Source organism: Trachemys scripta, chromosome 15 (genome assembly GCF_013100865.1).
Source record: "Trachemys scripta elegans isolate TJP31775 chromosome 15, CAS_Tse_1.0, whole genome shotgun sequence".
Lineage (NCBI taxonomy): Eukaryota > Metazoa > Chordata > Testudines > Emydidae > Trachemys > Trachemys scripta.
This window is the reverse complement of record NC_048312.1, coordinates 17,145,978-17,164,951: the sequence shown is the minus strand read 5'-3', so window position 1 is coordinate 17,164,951 and position 18,974 is coordinate 17,145,978. Positions and strand designations below refer to the sequence as shown.

Genomic DNA, 18,974 nt, shown 5'->3' with positions numbered 1-18,974 from the left:
GGTACGCAGGGGAACAATTAACTGGAAAATCCTGAGCCAAGCGCGCTGATGACTGTTTCAGAAGAGGAGTAAAGCTGCTGGCTGCATGGCTATACGGGGTGACGCTTGTTGTTAGATACACACAGGCTGTGCCCACGCCTCCATGGAGCCCTGGCGGGCCTGTGACTTCACCTCCCTGTTGTGTGTTCCTCCTCTTCAAAAGCAAGTGACTCTGGGCCTAATCCAAAATCCAATGGAAAGAAGCCCATTGACTTCAGTGGACTTTGGATCAGGCTCTAGATTTAGGATGAAGATAGACCCAGAGACCAGGCTCATAAAGCCCTTCGATTTGATTCTGATTAGTTTCCATTGCTAGCTGCAGTCCCAGAGGCTGTGCCCGGTTTGATGAATACGATCCATACCCCTTGGAACCAGTGTCCCCAGTCAGAACCCGCCTGGTCCCAAGCCTGCGCGCACACAATCTTCCTTCTCAAAGCCTGCAGGTCAGCAAATTCAGGCTCTTGTGACCAAGGGGAGAAGCAAGCCTTACAGCAGAGGACCCTGTCGCTGGAAATGTTCTGCCTCCAGCCTCTTCCCATTTAAAACAGTGTTGTTAGCTTGAGCCCAAGTGCTCTGATATCTCACCAGCAGAGAGGCAGCCTTGTGGGCATGTCTGATGGTGGTGGGGTAGGAGATGGGATAGTGGGGGGGGGGGGGGGGGGTGGGAAGGACCCTGCGGGGATAAGCGTTTTAGCCAGGGGTTGGATGTGGCGAGGCTCTGGCGGGGCCATTGCTCGTCCTTGCCCCGGGCAGATGGGGTGAAATCCAAGTGCTGTTTGTTGCTGCTCCCCCAGTGGAAAACCAGGCACACTGTGATTTCGTGAAGCTGCGGAACATGCTGATCCGGACGCACATGCACGACCTGAAGGATGTCACCTGTGATGTTCACTATGAGAACTACAGAGCTCAGTGCATCCAGCAGATGACCAGGTGGGTGCCCATTGGCGGTGCTCTTCTCCTGTGCAGAGTCACGGGGAGGGTGTGTCTGGTGCTTCTCGGGTGGGGGAGCTCTCATCTGCTCCTCGTTAGTGGGGTTGAGGAGTATTCCAGGTGCCGGGCGGGGGGTGTGTGTGTGTGCTCTCTGCAGAGAGACGTTGCAGATAGCAGCCAGGTGTACTGGAAGGAGAAATAACTAGCCAACGTACCACAATCACAGTGTCTTAGCTGTCTGAGAACCACCATGGGGAGACCTCTGTGAAGCCCGGTCACTGCCTGGACGCTCCCACACTCAGCCCTGCGGTGTTGCGGGCACCGAGATAGATGGTCCTAGTGTAGGAGCTCTTTTCAGTGGTAGGAAAAAATAGACGTGGCCTAGCGACATTAACAGGGAATCAACCACCCCCCTGGGGATTTGCCTGTGAACCACATGTGTTGCCAAAGCAGCAGCCTGGAAGCGGGGGGTTGGCAGCTCCCACGTCCTCACCAGCTGTGGCCGTGTCTTAGTCATGACATCACCTCTGAGACGCTGCTGTTTCTCTGACAATGCATCTGTCGGAGCAATTAGCGATTACTGAGTCTTAACGAGTCTCCAAAGATTGCCCTCCCCTCTCCTGGGTCACTGCATTCCGCTTCCCTGCAGTTTCAGCTGGAAGGCAGAGCAGTCCCCCCAGCCCTGCAAATTTGAAATGTCAAAGTTTAAAAATCTCTAGCACACTTCTGTTGTAGATTGTGACCATCCCTTCCTATGCTCAGCTGTTGCCTAGTGTTGCTGTGTGCTGTCACATTCTACCCCAGAAGTGGCTGTGTTACACTGATGGGCAAGTAACGCTTGTACACTGGGTGTAAATATCTGAGTGTGCGCATGTGGATACATACGTGTGATGTATATGTGCACACACAGGTGCATAGAATGAAATATCTAGGACAGACAAACCTATTTATTTTCATTGGAGGGAATTCAGAATCCCAAGAGAGCTAGGTATGAAGTGATTATCTCTAGAGAGCTGAGAAAAGTGACTTAAATAAAAAAAAAAAATTAATGGAGATATCCTATCTCCTAGAACTGGAAGGGACCCTGAAAGGTCATTGAGTCCAGCCCCCTGCCTTCACTAGCAGGGCCAAGTAGTGATTTTGCCCCAGATCCCTAAGTGGCCCCCTCAAGGATTGAACTCACAACCCTGGGTTTAGCAGGCCAATGCTCAAACAACTGAGCTATCCCTCTGTTTAGATACAGAATTTAGTAACCATTTCAAAGAAGATGAAGAATAAATTACTTAATAAAATAGTTACCCCCGCCCCCTCACATTTTTTTGGTTCTAAATCCAATACCCTGGTGATTTGCCTCCAATTCTCATGTCTTTGCTGATTCTCTACCTGTCAAGTAGGAGGGAATTGGGATGTAATAGTTTCCTGTGGAGCTGAACTCTAAGGTAAATGTGCATTGAGCCAACAGGGCCACCACGTGGAGAAAGGATGCAGTGACACCTTGGAATTCTTGGTTGTTCCCCAAGGGTTTTTCACCACTTGAATGTAGTACCCCAACCTTATTACTAGGCTTCGTGTAATTAAACTGGCTCCATATTTTGGTCCTTCTGAAAAAGGCCTGTGAACATGGTCAGGTCGCTTGACAAACATTGATATTTAATGCCAACCACTGTCTACACGTGGGTGTATATGTGCGTATATTTATCTCATAAACAGTGAGAGAGACCACAAGACCATGATCTGTAAATGCCTCTCATAAATTTGTCATCAGCACAGCTTGTGGCTTATTGGTTTGCTGATGTGGCCTTAGCGTAAGGTGATCAGAGATGCCAGCTCTTTAAGGGCTTGGGTTTACTCTCGATCCCCTATAGCGCCCCCAGCCCGCTCTTCTGAAATCTCAAGTGTGATACATGCCCGAGTGTGAATGGATCCCACACATCTGCCGTGCTCCGCCAAACTGCATCCAAGCGGCCTGGTGTCTGCACCACTTCCCGCTGGCTGGCCAGGCGCACAGGGCTGTGATTGTGCCCTAGGGTGTTTGGGACGGGCCCTCGTTCCCCGCTGTGCTGGCACTGGAACGGACTGAATTTCTCCACTCTCTCCCCCCAGTAAACTGACTCAGGACAACAGGATAGAAAGCCCCATCCCTATCCTGCCCCTCCCGACGCCTGATGCTGAAACGGAGAAGCTGATCAAAATGAAGGATGAAGAGGTGAGTACCCACTGCACCTTGCCCTCAGCGATGAGCAGTGGGTCTGCCTCAGGCGAGGCTGTCCTGGGGTTGGCTGGTGCTCCCATCCCTGCTCCCCCTTCTGCTGCCCTCTGCATGCACCAGCTCTCAGTCAGGCGGGCAGGGCCCGGAGGCTGTGTCCGGCTCGGGCTGTGGTAATGCCATCCCATGAACTGCAGAGCAAGGCCCTGTTCACACCAATGCCAGCAGCCATCATGTTCGGAGAGGAATTAGAAGGTGTCTCTTTGAAAGCCTCTTCATCCCTCCCAAGGCTGAGCAAAACACCAGTCAGCACTGCCAAGGCGAGCACCATTGGGTTACAGAGTCAGAGGGTTTAAAGCCGGCAGGGACCACCTCTCCCATGGTCGCCCTGTGACCTGAAGCACCTAGAGTCAGTCGAGTGGGTGCGTCAGCCAGGAGTGAACCAAGTGCAGGCTGGGAACACACGTGGTTCCCTTATACAGCCCGGCCAGGTCACACAGTGCACACTGCCCAGCCGCCAGCTCCTCCTTGTGCCAGTTGCTGTGCTGATTTATTGAGGAAAGGGGCAGGAGCAGAACATGGGGGTGAGCTCCATCTCCCATCCTGCGCTCCATCTCCCCTCAGTGGGGGTGAGCTCCCTCCATCTCCCATCCTGCCCTCCATTTCCCCCCAGCGGGGGTGAGCTCCCTCTATCTCCCCCCAGTGGGGGTGAGCTCCCTCTATCTCGCCCTCGTGGGGGTGAGCTCCATCTCCCATCCTGCCCTCCATCTCCCCCCAGTGGGGGTGAGCTCCCTCCATCTTGCCCTCGTGGGGGTGAGCTCCGTCTCCCATCCTGCCCTCGATGGAGGGGGCTCCTCCAAACCCCGGCTGCGCGATCCTGAGCGCCCCGTGAGCCGTCACTGGCTAGCCCATGCAGACAGTGGAGTGAGAAGCAACACACACAGCCCCAGCACCGAGGGGGGGCTAGAACCCCACTCACAAACATGCTGTCCTGGTAATGGAGCATGCCCACCACCCCATTAGAGCATCTCACTGGCCGGGGCGGAGCCGTGATCTCTCTGACCTTCTCTCTCTCTCTCCTGCAGTTGCGGAGGATGCAGGAGATGCTGCAGAAGATGCAGCAGCAGATGCAGGACCAGTGAGAGTCAGGAGGATGGAGGGCAAAGGGAATCCCTGGCGACCTTCCGGGGCCCAGCTTGAGAAGTGGCCGTTGTAGGAAGAAGTTCCCCGTTGCGTAGAGACTTGTGGGCGAGAGCTGCGCCCCCCCCACCCCCTAATTTATTAGCAGTGACACTGGCTTTCATGTCAGCTGGAGTGCGGAAGAGGCTCTTCACTTAGCAATTTACTGGTGTGTTTTTCTTTTGTTTCTTTTAAGCCTGGGAAGTGTCTAAGGCATTTTTAGAACCGTTCCAACTTCCAGATGTATTCAGCCCTGGCTAGGGAATGTGCCGCTGTTCCAAGTCACGGTTTCTATGGTGTACGAACTTGAAGACTGTGTAAATGCACGTAAATGTTTACTCCCAACCAAGGTGCTGGGACCCTCCCTCCCAACCCTCCTGGGCCAGGGCAGGCACTTAGAAGGACAAATGTCCCTTTGAACCAAGAGCTCGTGAGTTGGACCTAGTCAGCCACCCCTCTCCCCCTGGAGACTCCAGGCCACCCCGCTGCTCTGCAGGGGAGAGGAGCAGGGTAGGGGGGTGGAGTTGATCGTGGGACACTGGCCTGTGGGGGTATTTTTAAGGTGCCTGAACATTCCTGCCTGATTTTCCTATTGAGAAACTCCAGGATCTTTTGCACTGAGAGGGGAGAGATCAGCCCCACCCACTAGGTTAGAAGATATCAACGACCGGTCCCTGAGATCTCCCCGACACAGCTTAGGAAGGCAGCGAGCTGGCTCCTGGAATCAAACAGGTTGAGAAACTCTGGTTTAGAGCATAGTGGTGAGGATGTGGCGCTTGGCGCTGGGAGATCCCGGCTTGCAGAGACGAGGAATATTGGAGCAGCCCATGAGGTGCCAGCATCTTCCCAGCCAGCCATGCCCCTGCTTTGGCCAAACCACACTGTGGCTCTGAGTCTCCGGCAGAACTAGGGAGCAGTTAGCAGGAAGCTTGGTGGCTTTTCCTTCGCTTCCTGCTCTCTTTGGAGTGAGGGAGGGGGTAGCCCCCGCCATCCAGCCTGTGCATAGCCCTTGGGCTCACTTGGAAAGGTGACATGCTGGGCAGAGGGACCAAAGAGCCGAGGGCAGTGTCCCAGTTTGTACCTGACCAGGGGAAGCCTCGGGGCAGGAGATGAACCCTAAAGATGGAGCCCAGGCCTGCCATCTTGTGGCACTTGGATGGCGCCTCCCTGGGCAGTCGCCCTTGTCTCCCACCTGTGAGGCCGGTCCTGGCTGTGTAGGGAGCAGGTTGGGGCTGAACAGGTTGTGGGCAGCAAGGGAGCATTTGAGTCCCTGGGAGGAGGCTTAGTACAGCCCAGCTCCGCTGGCTATGCACTGCCCCCTCCCTTCCCTTTCACACAGGACTCCACCCAACAGCCTCGCTGGGCAGTAGCTTTAGGCTTCCCCCGTTTCCCGCTCCTGGTCCCAGCCATTGGGACCGGCGTGGTTGAGTTCCAGCGCAGGGCAAGCTGGCGGGATCTGGTGGCAGAGATACGAGGGCTGTGTCTGCAGCAGCCGCTGTCATTTGCCAGGTTATTTTTAACCAAGCACAGTAAGGAGCAGCCAGAAGTGTGGCCTGTCTGATAGTAATGCCAGCGGCCGGCCAGGGAAAATGGGCCCTGAGCCTAACCGGGTCTTCCCTTAGACTCCTTGGAGTGCTGGCAAGGAGCTGTTTGCCTGATGCACATGGGGGTGGGTCCTTCCTGCCCAGCCCCTGTTCCCGCTCTGTGTCCTGTGGGTGCCCATTTACCTGTGGCTTTGTGTTGTCCAGCTCTGACTCCTCGATGGCCGGCTCTTGGTGTGACACGCGGTGTTGGCTGGGTCTGGTTAAGTGCCAGGGCTGCTTCTGCTAGCAGTGTGTCATGCTGGCTTTTCTCAGCAGGGCCCTGAGCTCTTGGCCTGTTGGTGAGTAGCTGGGGCGGTGCCTGTTATTCACAGGCAAGCCTCTTTTGTCTCGGGTAGGTGCAGGAGAGACGGGACAGATCTCGGAAATAACGAGGAGAGGCTAAGCTAACGAAGGGCAGCGGTGCCTCTTGGACAGGTGTCTAAGCTAGGCCAGCGCAAACTGAACCTCTGAGCTTTGGCTCGTTTAAGAGGCCTCTCTTGCTGCCCCAATGAAGTGCAGAGCTGTGCAGTGTGTCTGGGGGACAAACTCAGGCCAGAAGAGCAATGTCATTATCTCCCCAGCTCCTTTGTCCTGTCCCATCCCCCCTGTGCGAAGCATGTAAGAGATGCCATGCCAGGATAGACTGAGGGGCCATTTACTCCTGTCTCCAGCTCTGTCCAATGCCAGATGCTTAAAGGGAAAGTGTGAGCGGCCTCGCCATAATGCACTGCTTGTGTGGTATTGTAGCCTGAGGGTTCAGCTTCTTCCAGGCCTAGGCTGGTGATCAGCTACTATCCTGACGCATGAGGATTGCTAACTTGTGTCAGTTTTATTCATGCTAGTGTAACTGCAAATGCTGTTCCTGTTCATTGAAGCATCTGTTCCCTTTTTGTAAAGCTTGATAAGTTCCTTGCTTCTGCATTATCTTGAGGCAGTGAATTCCACAAGTTAACAATCTGTTGCAGGTAAGGTGGTAACATTTCCAGACCAGGTAAGGGGGCCTCTGTGTCCAGCATGTTTTGGCCCAAGAAGAGGTAGAGGAGATCATCTTCCCTTTAGCATTAGATGGCAGCTTGGTTGAGTGCAGCCGGCAGCTGTACTGGTGGCTGAGTTCACAAGCAAGGCATTGAAACAGGGCAAGGCTGTGGGTCTGAGGCATTTGGCAGGACAGGGCACCTGCAGCCAGAATTGCTGACTAAGAAATCTGTCCCCTTTCCCGGTGAGGACATCTCCATCAACTCAGTGCAAACTTCTGCTAAATCAGACCCATTCCACACAGAGCCGAACTCCTCAGCCATGGGCAGGGGTAGTGTGGAGTCAGAGAGAGAGAAGCACCTTCTGACAAGGCAGCTAGAGCTGCAGCTTCTCCAGAGGTGAAGTAGGACCACAGAGACCCACCAACAAAGAAGACAGCAGGTTTCCTTCCTCTTGGGAGGCTGGGAGGAGGGTTGGCTGCCTGGAAAGACATTGGAAATGGAGGTGACCCCTGGAATGCTCTAGAGTTCTGCCCTCTGCCTGCGTGTTCTCAGCATGGAGTCTCCCCCTGTTGAATTGAGCTGCACTCTGACTGGTAGAGGCGTTCCTGGGTAAGCATGGCTGGCTAGGGAGGCTGGAGCCCCCTCTGGCAGTGAAGGAAGTAGAGAGTATGGCTAGGATGCTCCTTCCCCCTAACACACCCTTACACACACACACCCACACACACACCCCTGCATCGTAAGCCTTTGCCAATTTTTTGCACTTCTTAGCGACTCCAGGAGCGGAGTCTGGCTCCACTGAGTTCTCAGGCACTGTCGCTGTGCTGGGGGTTGTGGGTACCACGTCTCAAACCGTGTGCCTGATTGGGGAGGTGGTTGTGGGATTAACCCGTTTGTGTGCCATTGGCTCTGCCAGCACTCGCTGACCTCCCGCATGCCTTGTCCTGCATCCTGGTCCTTGGGGGGGAATTCCATTCTTCACGCTGTGCGACAGCTTTCCCCGCTCCCTCATGCACACAGCCACCCTGGTAACCCTGGCTTGCTTGTGACCACGTGATTTGCGCATCCCCTCGCTCTGTTCCTAGGCACTTCCTTTCCCCGTTGTCAGTTTGGTTGGGTTTTTTTTGTACATTACTGTTGAGTACTTTGTCATTGTGAACGAGAGAAACCAACTCTTTGGAAACGTATCCATTTTATTAAAATGATGATGGCTATTATTATTATTAATAATGTTTACTATCTGAACTGGTCAGTGAAATAAATACATGAAAAAACCGACAAGACGACCTTTTCCTGACTTGTTTTCTGTCTGCGGAAGGGGGACTTGTTAGGAGTGGGGACAGAAATGCAAGATGCCTGGAAGATCCCCCTGGGCGTGATCTGTCCGGTTCTCTAGTTCAATCAGGTTAGGCTGGACGTAGGTATAGGCCGGGTCAAACCTGAGTGTCCTGCGACCCTGTGCACAATGCCACTCACTCAGATTTGGAGGGGAACATGGGCCGGAGGGATCAGAATGCTGGGGGGGGGGGAGGGACTGAGAAGGGGAGAGGAGAGGGTCAGGCATGGGGGGCAAATCTGTGCCCCCTCCTACTTTAAATGGCACTCCACAGCCCCTGGATGCAGGAATCACTGGATGAAATTCTCTGGCCTGGGTTATGCAGGAGGTCAGATGATCATAATGGTCCTTTCTGGCCTATGGAAAAATCTACCTGGGTCTTGAAGCACCCCCCAAATGAAAGAAAAACACGACCACCAAAGCTGAGCAGTTGGTGAGCCCAGATTCCCTGCCTGCCTTCTGCTCTACTGTAATAACCGGAATGAGCCACTCTGATTTATTAGAAGCTTAAAGGTTTTAAAGCATATGAGATGAGTTTTTATCCCCAGTCCTGCCTTCAGCTACAGCCCCACTGAATCAATGGGCCCAATTTTCCCCAGCCCTGTTCCTTGGCTCACCCTAGATACCAGTGCAGCTGGCGTCAGTCCTTCCTGTTCTGATCTGGTAGCATTTCCCATCCCTGTGTAAATGGGTGCAGAGAGAATCTGGCCCAATGGGCTTACACGAGAGGGATTGTATGGGGATACCGGGGGCAGGGTTTGGCCCTTAATGCATGCAATGGGGATGTGATCTCAGCATCCCAAGAGTGTCCAACTGGCCTGTCTATTTTTATCCCTTTTGGCACTGCTGCTCAGGCTCGAGCATCTCCCAGTGCTGCGAATTCCGATGGCAGGATGTGGTAAACCCGCCTTGCTAACTGGGAGCTGCACATGCTTAGAGCTGCTGAGTCATCTATCAAGACATGCCCAGAGCACGATGTTCCCATGAGCATTATCTCTCCCTGCACCAGCTGGCCGAGTCAGCCTGCAGCTTTCTCCTTTCCCCTGGATCTTGCCTTTTTGTGTGTGCGAGTATCGGACTCTCCCAGGCTTCAACCATGTGAGAGAATGCAAGTTTTCAGAAGAGCGGCTCTTCTGCTCCCTCCCTACTCAGCTAGTGACCCCAGTCGCAGCTGAAAGCCGGAGCACCTCATCAGAAGTCACCAGCTGCTCAGAAGGGCTGGGATTGAGTCAGGTCCTCCGAGGCGCGCTGATGCTGTACATAGTGCTAACAGGATGTTAGGGGACACCGTGCTGCCAGGAATGCTCCTGACGAGATGTGAAACCAATGTAACAGTCATGAAAGATCCCCTGGTGCTTTTCACAATGCTAATTTTGTGAACCTGAATTTTTCAGGTCCAATTGAATCTTGAGTAATTGCCTAAATCCACCTGCAGCTTCAGTTGGATACAGTATTCCCCTTCGCTTCCTGCCCTGACATATTTGGTCCCCATGTACTAGACAGATTCACTAAAGGGAGACCTGTCCACAACCAGTGAAGATCCCATCCCCCAGGAGCAACTGATTACAGAAGCCAAGCACTTCCTGTCCCAGACTGAGCCTCCTTGTCCCGTCTCCTTCACTTCCTGTCCCAGTGCGGCACACTCTTAAAACAGCTGCAGGCAGCTGTGAAGTGACTCCTAGGTTTGTGCATATGTAGTTTGTAAAGGGCCTGAGGATGAAAGGCCTAACATAGGGCATTATGGGAATTACCTGGAGCGTTGTCATACTGAAGCTGACACTGATCAATGTTCAGTTCCCCAAGCTTCCTTACAAACCTCTCAGCTGACAGTAAGATCTGGGTCTGGTCCTGCCTGGTTGCCATTGCTAAGTCTTTTCCAGCCTCAAGAGGGCCGGAGCTGCATGCTAAACAGAAGTTTGGGGAGCAGGGGAACAATCTGAGAGGTATTTGCCATTGCTAAGACAGAGCCAGGCAGACAAAGTGGAGCTGAGTATGGGAAATTATGGGCCCTTCCCCAGGGACTGATGGGATTTTGAGGACTCTCCCATGGATTTCACATGAGGTTCCTTGCATATTTCCTTGCTGCTGCTGAGCAGAGCAATACAGAAAACAAAGCAAATACTCAGGGCTTATTATAATCTAAGAGGATGGCTACCTTTCCAAAGGGTGCCAGGGCGAAACAGGGCACTGTTTTGAAGAGGGCAGGGCTGGACCGCTCACAGATAACAGCAAAATGCTTTTGCCCTCCCCTTCCTCTGGGCCAAGACCCTCTGCCATTCACCCGTCGTCATCAGGCCTGCCCCATTTGAAGCGTCACCACATCTTGCATCCCTCGGAACAGTTGCTTGGTGAAACCTCGGCTGTTCCGGCGAGACCGTGGCAGGGAGGAGTCCTGGGACTAGCTTTCCCCTTATCTTGCAGAGCCAAGTGGGGAACTAGCAGAGAACTCAGCTGTGTGCTTGCAGATGCTCCTGCACTGTTTGCCCTCTTACAACACTCTTCCCTGGTGCCAGAGGCCAGCAGGGCAACAATCTGCCAAGGTGAGTCTAGACCCTGCGCTTCCTGCTAACGTTGCCTTCTTCCTCAGTCACTTCACTGCACAGCATTGCGTTATGGCTAGGCACCAAGCCGCTAGCTTCTCACACCCTGTACAAGTCACAGTCAAGGGTGACCCTGGGGATTTTTTGCAAGAATTGCAATACTAGGACAGTCCAATGGCTTGTCTCTGTCAACAGCCTGTCTGCAGCAGTAACCAACGCTTAGATCCTTCAGAACAAGGGTAGCCCCCTCCTATTATCCCCCTACTGCTGCAATACAATCCCAGAGTGGGGAATTTCTACCTGAGCCCACCTGATCTTTACATGTCCTGATGCATGAGAACTGCTCATCTCTGTCACTTTTATTCTAGCTGTGGAAACTCATTGGCTGTTTTGAGTCATGCAACTGTCTAATCCTTTTTTGAATCTTCTGTAGCTTTTTGCCTCTGTAATAACCTGAAGCTGCTGTTCATGAAACCTTGCTTATAAAGGTAATTCAGAGCCTGTGACTGCATGAGTAGCTTTGCGTGCTAACGTGTGACCGCTTCTGCTAAATTTCCTTAGCCATTATAGTGCATCAGGAATGCAATCATGCAAATACCAGCTTCTCTTCACCATCCTGGGCACCACTGGAAATGAGCTTTGCTGGCCTCGGGCCAGTTTCTACTGGATGTCTGGTCACATCATAAACCATCTGTCCTCCACAAACCCAGGGCTAAAATAGCAGGAGCACTCGCCTATCTAGTATTATGAGAGAGTGAGATCTTGCCCAATACATGCTGAAATTATGCCCTTGTCAGAGCTGGGGGGGGGGGGGTCTCTCATCTTCCTGGGTACCAAATTCAACCCAAACCTTAAATCCTCAAAGGAAAGAAAAGCCCTGGGTTTGTTCTGTTCAGTTTGACAGTGTCTGGCTGTCTGTGTCTGTATGCTGAGTGCCTAAGGTTTGTGCACAGTGTCCCAAGCGGTTCAGGGTCAGAGGTGGCTGTGTGTGTGTTTCAGAGCTGAAGATGATCTGCTGGTTCCTCTTCCTTTCCCTGCTGGGCTTTCTGCCCCTTGCGACGCCCACCTGCCCCTCGGCCTGCCAGTGCAGCACCAACATCGTCTACTGCTCGTCGAGGCAGCTGACTGAAAGCAGCCTCCCCGCGTCCTTCAGCCCCTCAGCTCAGACGATCTACCTCAACGACAACCAGCTCACCAGCATCCCCAGCGGGCTCCTGGACAACCTGCAGAGCCTCCAAGTGGTCTATCTGTGGGGGAACCCCTGGGAATGCGACTGCAACATCCTCTACCTGCGCTCGTGGCTCCAGTGGCAGCAGAATCGGACCCTGTATCGGAATGTGGTGTGTGCCTCCCCGGAACACCTGCGGGGCAGGATCATCGCGTACCTGTCGGAGGATGAGCTCATCTCCACCTGCCAGTACTGGTACTGCAGCATCGCGCTCATCTCCCAGATCTGCCTCTTCCTCTTCATCCTCCTCCAGGCTGTCCTGCTCCTCTTCATTATCTTGTTCCTGCATAGATTCCAGAGGATCGCCAATGTAGCCAGGCAGACCACCAAGGAGCTACACCAGCACGTAGATACGTGGGCTCCCCTTTCAGAGAATGCCTGTGACATTGATTAACGTCACAAGGGCTTTCAGTCCTCATGCTTCAGGGCATAAGCTGATCAGCGGGGCCAGGAAGGACATCTTTCCTCCTGGGATTGTAGCGTTGCATGGGCCTTTTGGTGCATTATGCTGAGAGCCAGCCTTTCTCTGAAGCATCAGGAACAGGCCACTGTCTAAAGCAAGACATAGGCTTGGCCTATTCTTCTGTTGCAGTGCAGCTAATCTTGGGATGTTAAAATTCTGCACTCTTCCAAAGGGATAGAAACAGGATTGGGACAAACTGTTCTTTTATCAAACCTGTGCAGACTTGGTTGCTTTGCTGAAGTGAAAACTGTTCCTGGTTTGGTCTCTTCAGAGACTGTGATTCTCTGGGCAGCATCACGTACACCAAGAACCAGAAGGAACTAACTTAAAGCTGGCAAGGGCCAGGGCAGTCTGCGCTAACGCTGCCGCTATGTGCTTCATGCTCATTTGGTCCCAGGGCGCCAATGGCTGAGCCCACACACTAAAACACTGGGGGCTGAGCTTAGAAAGTCCCTGATTCTGCTGGTTTGTTACAATGTGGGCAGAATGCAGCGGGCTGGCCCTGTGGCTGAGTAACTGGAGTAGGACACAGGAGAGATGGGTTCGATTTCCCAGCTCTGCCTCTGATTTCCTGTGTCACAGTCGGCAAGTCAATCAGTCTCACTGGGACACAGTAAAATCGGGCTGCTGCTGGCCATACTTTGCCTTGTCTGTTTCGGGTGGGGCAGTTCAAAAGCCCACAGTGTTGACTCAATTCTGTTCCCACTAAATGAAGGCGGGAGCCCAGTTAGGCCAAAGCCGAGTGCTTCTGAAAGCCTCGCCCCTTTAGGGCAGCGATCTTCCTGCGTGTCTGTACGCTGCCCAGCGGAATGGGGGCCTCTAGGGCTACCGAGATGGCAAGAAATACATCATGCAACTTTAGCTATTTATAACAGTCCTTTCATTTCTGTAACAAACCCGTATTAAAATAATGATGATGCAAATGGTTCTTCCCAGGCTGAAACGTGTGTCTGGTTTAAACTCCTTGCAAACCATGTGTGACGTTGTGCAGTCTATATGGTTTTATAAAAAACTTGATAATAAGTCAATATAATGTAACTGAGATAGTTTTAGAGAAAATACGGTAATAAGTGAATGTAAGTAACTGGGATATGCCTCATGCAAAAGGTCTCTTGTAAGGTATCATTACAAAGCTTATAATCTACTGAGTGTGATCATCTGATTTGTATAAATGTACCACTCTTGTATCTAAAACTAGAAATATAAAATGTAACTCTGAGGGCCTATTGTAATTGTGTAAAGTGTGGACCATTAATGATGGTTTGGAATCTTGATGACTCCCATTGTCTGCAGATGGCTGTATTTACCTGTGAGTCTTCCTGTATATGTGTGTGCTGGCAAGTGAGTAATGAAGTCTTGCAGTGACATGTGATCATGTCACCTGAACTGGAATCCATCTTTAACCTGGTGCTTTTCCAGTGAGGGGGGGTGGAAACCCAGAGAGACAAAGAGTTCCCGCCTTATGCAAAAGATATATAGAGGGGGGAAGAGAACAGAGAGGGGGGAGAAGCCATCATGAAGAATCCCCTAGCTATCACCTGAGCTGCAACAAGAGCTGCACCAGGGGAAAGAATTGTGCCCAGGCCTGGAAGGTGTCCAGTCTGAGAAAAACTTACTGAAGCATCTCTGAGGGTGAGATTATCTGTATTCAGTTTGATTAGGCATAGATTTGTGCATTTTATTTTATTTTGCTTGTGACTTACTTTGTTCTGTCTGTTACTACTTTGAACCACTTAAATCCTACTGTCTGTATTTAATAAAATCGCTTTCTATTTAGTAATTCACTCAGAGTATGTATTAATACCTGGGGGAGCAAACAACTGTGCATATCTCTCTATCAGTGTTATAGAGGGCGAACAATTTATGAGTTTGCCCTGCATAAGCTTTATGCAGGGTAAATCGGATTTATCTGGGTTTAGACCCCATTGGGAGTTGGGCATCTGAGTGCTAAAGACAAGCATACTACTGTGAGCTGTTTTCAGCTAAACTTGCAGCTTTGGGACAAGTGATTCAGACCCTGGGTCTGTGTTGGAGCCAGACGGGAGTGTCTGGCTCAGCAAGACAGGGTGCTGGAGTCCTGAGCTGGCAGGGAAAACAGGAGCAGGGGTAGTCTTTACACATCTGGTGGCAGCTCCCAAGGGGTTTCTGTGATCCAACCCGTCACACCATGCAAGCAGGGGAAACGCCCAGGAAAGGGTCTGGGGTGCGACCGTATTTTAAAAAGGATGTTCCTTGGAAATGGAATTGGGGGGGAAAGATTCACCCTGGACTCTGCACTGCTGGTTCTTAATGTGGAGTTTCTTTGAATTCAGGTTTTACACGGACGAGTTGGGTTGTTTCTGGTTTTTATTGATGCTGAGGCCTGTGCCGGGGAATTTGCCAGGAGAGGGGCGAAGAGGACGGCAGGTGAACTGGCAAGATGGAACGAGCGTTTAAGATGAAGCAATGGGCCCGTAATAACTCAGGGGATTGGTACTGGGACAGTGGAGGGTTAGGTCACTGGTTCCCATTACAAGGGACCCCTCTGGCAGGGGCTGAGGGCATTGGCTGTTCCTCAGCACACAAAGGGTTAACCTCAGCTCACCGATCCTGCTCCCTTCACAGAGGCACTGAGGGCAAGGCCTGTACATTGTTTTGGAGGCTGGATGGTGAAGAGTGGTTCTGGGGATGGTTAGGCTCCACTTTCAGGGGCATCCTAGACCTGGGCTGGATCCCAAGCTGGGGAGTTCAGTCGTTTCCTTTTCTGCTTAGATCCAGGGCTGGTGCTACCATTAAGGCGAACTAGGCGGTTGCCTAGGACGCCAAGATTTGGGGACGCCAAAAAGCAGGCCCCCAATTTTTTTTTACAGCGTTCCTCCCCGAGCGCGCGGTCGCCGCTCCACTTCTCCCACCTCCCAGGCTTGCAGCGCCAATCAGCTGTTTGGTGCCGCAAGCCTGGGAGGGGAGGAGAATTAGAGCAGGGGCGGCGTGCTCGTGGAGAAGGCGGAGCAGAGGTGAGCTGGGGTGGGGAGCTGCCGCACGGCTCCCCGGGTGGGGGGAGCTGCCGCAGAGCGGGGGGGGGCCCTCAGGGGGGAGGGGGGGGGGGGGGGGCCGGCCGAGGGGGAGGGGGGGGGGGTCGCAAGGTGGAAGTTTCGCCTAGGGCGCAAAACTTCCTTGCACCAGCCCTGCTTAGATCAGCATCATTTGCTTTCTAGTTACAAACTTCATCCCTTGGGACAGGCCCCTTGAGCCGTCCGTGGTTTTTCCTGCTGACTCAATCCACCAGCTGGACCTTCAGGGCACACACCAAAGTCTTGGGCCTTGTGGGGGCCGGGGGCTGATCCAAAACCCACTTTGCAGTCAGTGGGAAGAACCTGTGGATTCCAGTGCCCTGAATTAGGCCCTGGGAGAGGGCTGAGTGCATAGGAGGGGTGTTGTATTCATTTGGATGGAAGAAATGGGCCCAAAGAGTCAAAGATGTGAACATGAGCATGTCACTGTCCAACATTAAACAAGCTTCGGGGTTTGGTTTACAGAGACCTCAACCTGTTTAGGCCAATGGCCAAAACAAAACAAAAAAACTTTTTAAAACCCTCTTCAGTCTTTTTAAGACACAGAACAGAAAGCAAGCCAGCTAAAGCATTTGAAATATAAAGTATCACGAGGCTTTTATTTGAACAATGTCCCTTGTTCTCTTTCCCTGTAGCTGGAGCGCCTTTAGAAGGAACCCCTCCTGTTTCAGGGAGTTGTAGATGGTGTTAAAGTTATAAAGTAGTAACTGCCCTTGTGGGGAGGGAGAAGAGAAAAGGTCGGTGGGAGAGGCTGCAGTTGTTACTGTTGTAGTTAAAGTCCAGGCCCGTTTCCTAAAAGACAGAACAAGACAAACACACACAAGAGGGAAAGAAGACAACAGCAAAGACAGACAGTGCAACTTCTGTCTCTGGTGCAGACTCTCTCTTGCAACCTCCCTGCTGGAAAAAACAACAACAGGCCCAGCACATGGTCTTCTTAACCACTCTGAGGCCAGGTAAACTTGTAACAGGGTTGGTCTAATTGGGGCATGGCTTTTAGCTGCCCTTTTGCGTTTACAGGCTTACAGACGTGTTACAAACTATAGTCTTGGGCTGGCAAAGCCAGACACTTTTACTGGACAGAAGGCAAAAGGAGAGGGCTGGGAAAGAGAAGAAATAAGGTAGGGCAGGAAAACGACACACGGAGTGGAGGTGAAGCGACAAAGTCTCACAGCCCTGGTTGTGGTTGGGATTCTGGTGGAGGTGGTGGTGTCATCTGGTGGCCCATTTTCTGGCCAGGGCCGGTTCCAGGCACCAGCTTGTGAAGCAGGTGCTTGGGGCGGCCATTCCGGAGAGGGGCGGCACGTCCAGCTATTCGGTGGCAATTTGGCGGACGGTCCCTCACTCCGGCTCGGAATGAAGGACCTCCTGCCGAATTGCCGCCGCAGATCACGATCGCGGCTTTTTTTTTTTTTTTTTTTGGCTGCTTGGGGCGGCCAAAACCCTGGAGCCGGCCCTGTTTTTGGCCCAGTTTCTCAGGACACCTCACGGGATTAGGACGATGCAGGCCCAGTGGGGTTACAGTGGGGGTCTCAGGAGATAGGGAGGGTCTCAGGAGACAGCCGTGATGGTGAAGCTCGCTCCTTCCCATTCTCCTGTCTCTCAGTCAGCCAGCGTCCACCTTTGCCAAGTTTCTTCCCAAAGTCGCTTTGTTTTAGGACCCCAAAAGGACGGGCTGAGTGTCGGATCCCATCCCCTCATTATTTTGTTCACCAATAGTCCTAATTCTCAACACACCAGGTTTGGTTTGTTGCTTTCCGGGCCCACACTTCTCTCGTTTACCCCCAGGCATGATCTTAACCCAGTCCTGGGATTAGGTCAGGAGGCCTTTTGGTTTGGAATAAGTCTGTCTGTCTCCCTTTCGCATCTTTCCCCATCAACGTTTATTGCTATGGATTATTGTGACACTTTATACATTTTTACCCACTTTCCCGGAGTTCAGCTCCCAAGTGGCGTGGGTTTGCTAGGCCCCAGTTCTCACTACTAGGGAGGGTTTCTTGGGGGGGCAGAAGGATAGTTTTATTTGTAAGTGTAGGCTGATTGGTTGTGTGTGAGGGCGGGGCAGGAGGGTGGCTGGGTTGCAGGGTGACAATATGCATGTATAAATAAAGTGCAACCCCCTTGCAGGCTGCGTCAGCAGAGCGGCCAGGGACTGACTGGGCCTTGGCAGCTCTCCAGCCTAGAAGCGGTCCATCCAGCACACCAGAGGCACCTTGGCATTGGGCACAGGGTGGGGGTAGCTGGCTTTGCTGCAGCCTACGCCCAGTTCCATGGGTGAACAGAGAATGTCCCTCTCCCTTACTCAGCTGAGGTTTTTAAAAGCCTGGCCAAACTGGGGTCCTCAAGAAGGGGTGTCATCTCGGGCCAAGCCACTGTCATGCCCAATGTCCGCAGCGAGCGGAGGTCACACTGTCTCTTTCAAGCCCTTGGATCCATTCAAAAAGGAGTTAACTGTGGAAATGCCACCCCACTCCTCCGCCCTTCTTGACAGACATTACCAAGTGCTGCTAGGTCCCGAACAGTGATGGGCCTGTTGGCTCCTGCATTCAGCCTGCCAGTGTAAAACTCAACCCGGCACAATGCAGCTCTTGTGAAAGGCAGGGCTGCCTGGGGCCGCCGGCCACACCTCGGGAAAGCACAGAGCCACAAGGCAGGGGCTGGGGAGTGAGATGAACTCACTGCAGAATCAACATTAGCCAGAGAGGGGTTCTCTCCTCGGTGCCGCCTGCCCCTCCACCCCCATCATTTGTATTTCATGCTTCCCCAATGCAGACGGCCCGGGAAGCCAATAAAAATAGGAGCTTGTGAGTAAAGGAGAGAAGGTTACGGGCTCTGGGATAGACTTGAGGCAGCTGCATGTCACTGCAGAGCAGTGCTGCCACCAGAACACCCTGTCGTGGTGTCTCAGATGGGCCCTGGCCCAAAGCAGGCAGCAGAAAGGCAGTGGAGAAGTGTGTAACAGGAAATAACAGCGGTCACAGGAGAAGTGGGGAGAGCACAAGGCTGGGAGTCAGGAATCTGAGGTGCTGTTCCTAGCTGTGCCAGTGACTCAGGATGGAGGGAAGGAGGTGGAGAAGTCCTGTTTTCCACTTAATTCTGGGCGGTTCCCCCCTTTTCTATCCTCCCCAGCAGCTGTGGCTGCACATGGCCTGTATGAAATCTGCGCTGAACAAGGGCTGACGGTCTCCAGGGAGCCTGGTGGGATGCTGCCCCGGGCTGCCAGATGGCGGCAAACGCTCCAGAGACTGAAAGCAGCTGGCTTCATGCAGCCACAGTAGGGAGAGCTGGTGAAAGCGGGTCTCACCCACCCAGACTTCACCCAACCCAGAGTGCCAGGGGCAGGGAGAGATTGGGGAGCGGGGGAGGCCTGTGGTCAGCCTGGATCTTTACACACATGAATTCTAGGGTGAGGCCAGATAGTCAAAGAGTGTGAGTCACAATTAGGT

General features: G+C 52.7%; 2 protein-coding genes across 3 annotated transcripts in view; both read left to right on the top strand.

Annotated features, from left to right (window-relative positions):
* Nucleotides 1–8,198, top strand: part of SEPTIN5 (septin 5) — a 67,236-nt gene extending 59,038 nt beyond the window's left edge. For both annotated transcript variants that reach the window (XM_034791628.1, XM_034791627.1), the window contains 3 exons: nt 834–969; nt 3,073–3,175; nt 4,261–8,198. In XM_034791628.1, coding sequence (XP_034647519.1) covers nt 834–969; nt 3,073–3,175; nt 4,261–4,317 — 296 coding nt within the window. In that variant the 3' untranslated portion in view covers nt 4,318–8,198. The remainder of the gene's footprint in view (nt 1–833; nt 970–3,072; nt 3,176–4,260) is intronic.
* A 2,267-nt stretch (nt 8,199–10,465) lies between these two features.
* On the top strand, nt 10,466–13,406 carry GP1BB (glycoprotein Ib platelet subunit beta). Its single transcript, XM_034791593.1, has 2 exons — nt 10,466–10,787; nt 11,787–13,406. Exons 1-2 carry the CDS (start codon nt 10,481–10,483, stop codon nt 12,407–12,409), a joined length of 930 nt encoding a protein of 309 aa, XP_034647484.1. The 5' UTR covers nt 10,466–10,480; the 3' UTR covers nt 12,410–13,406.
* The last annotated feature ends 5,568 nt before the right edge of the window (nt 13,407–18,974 follow it).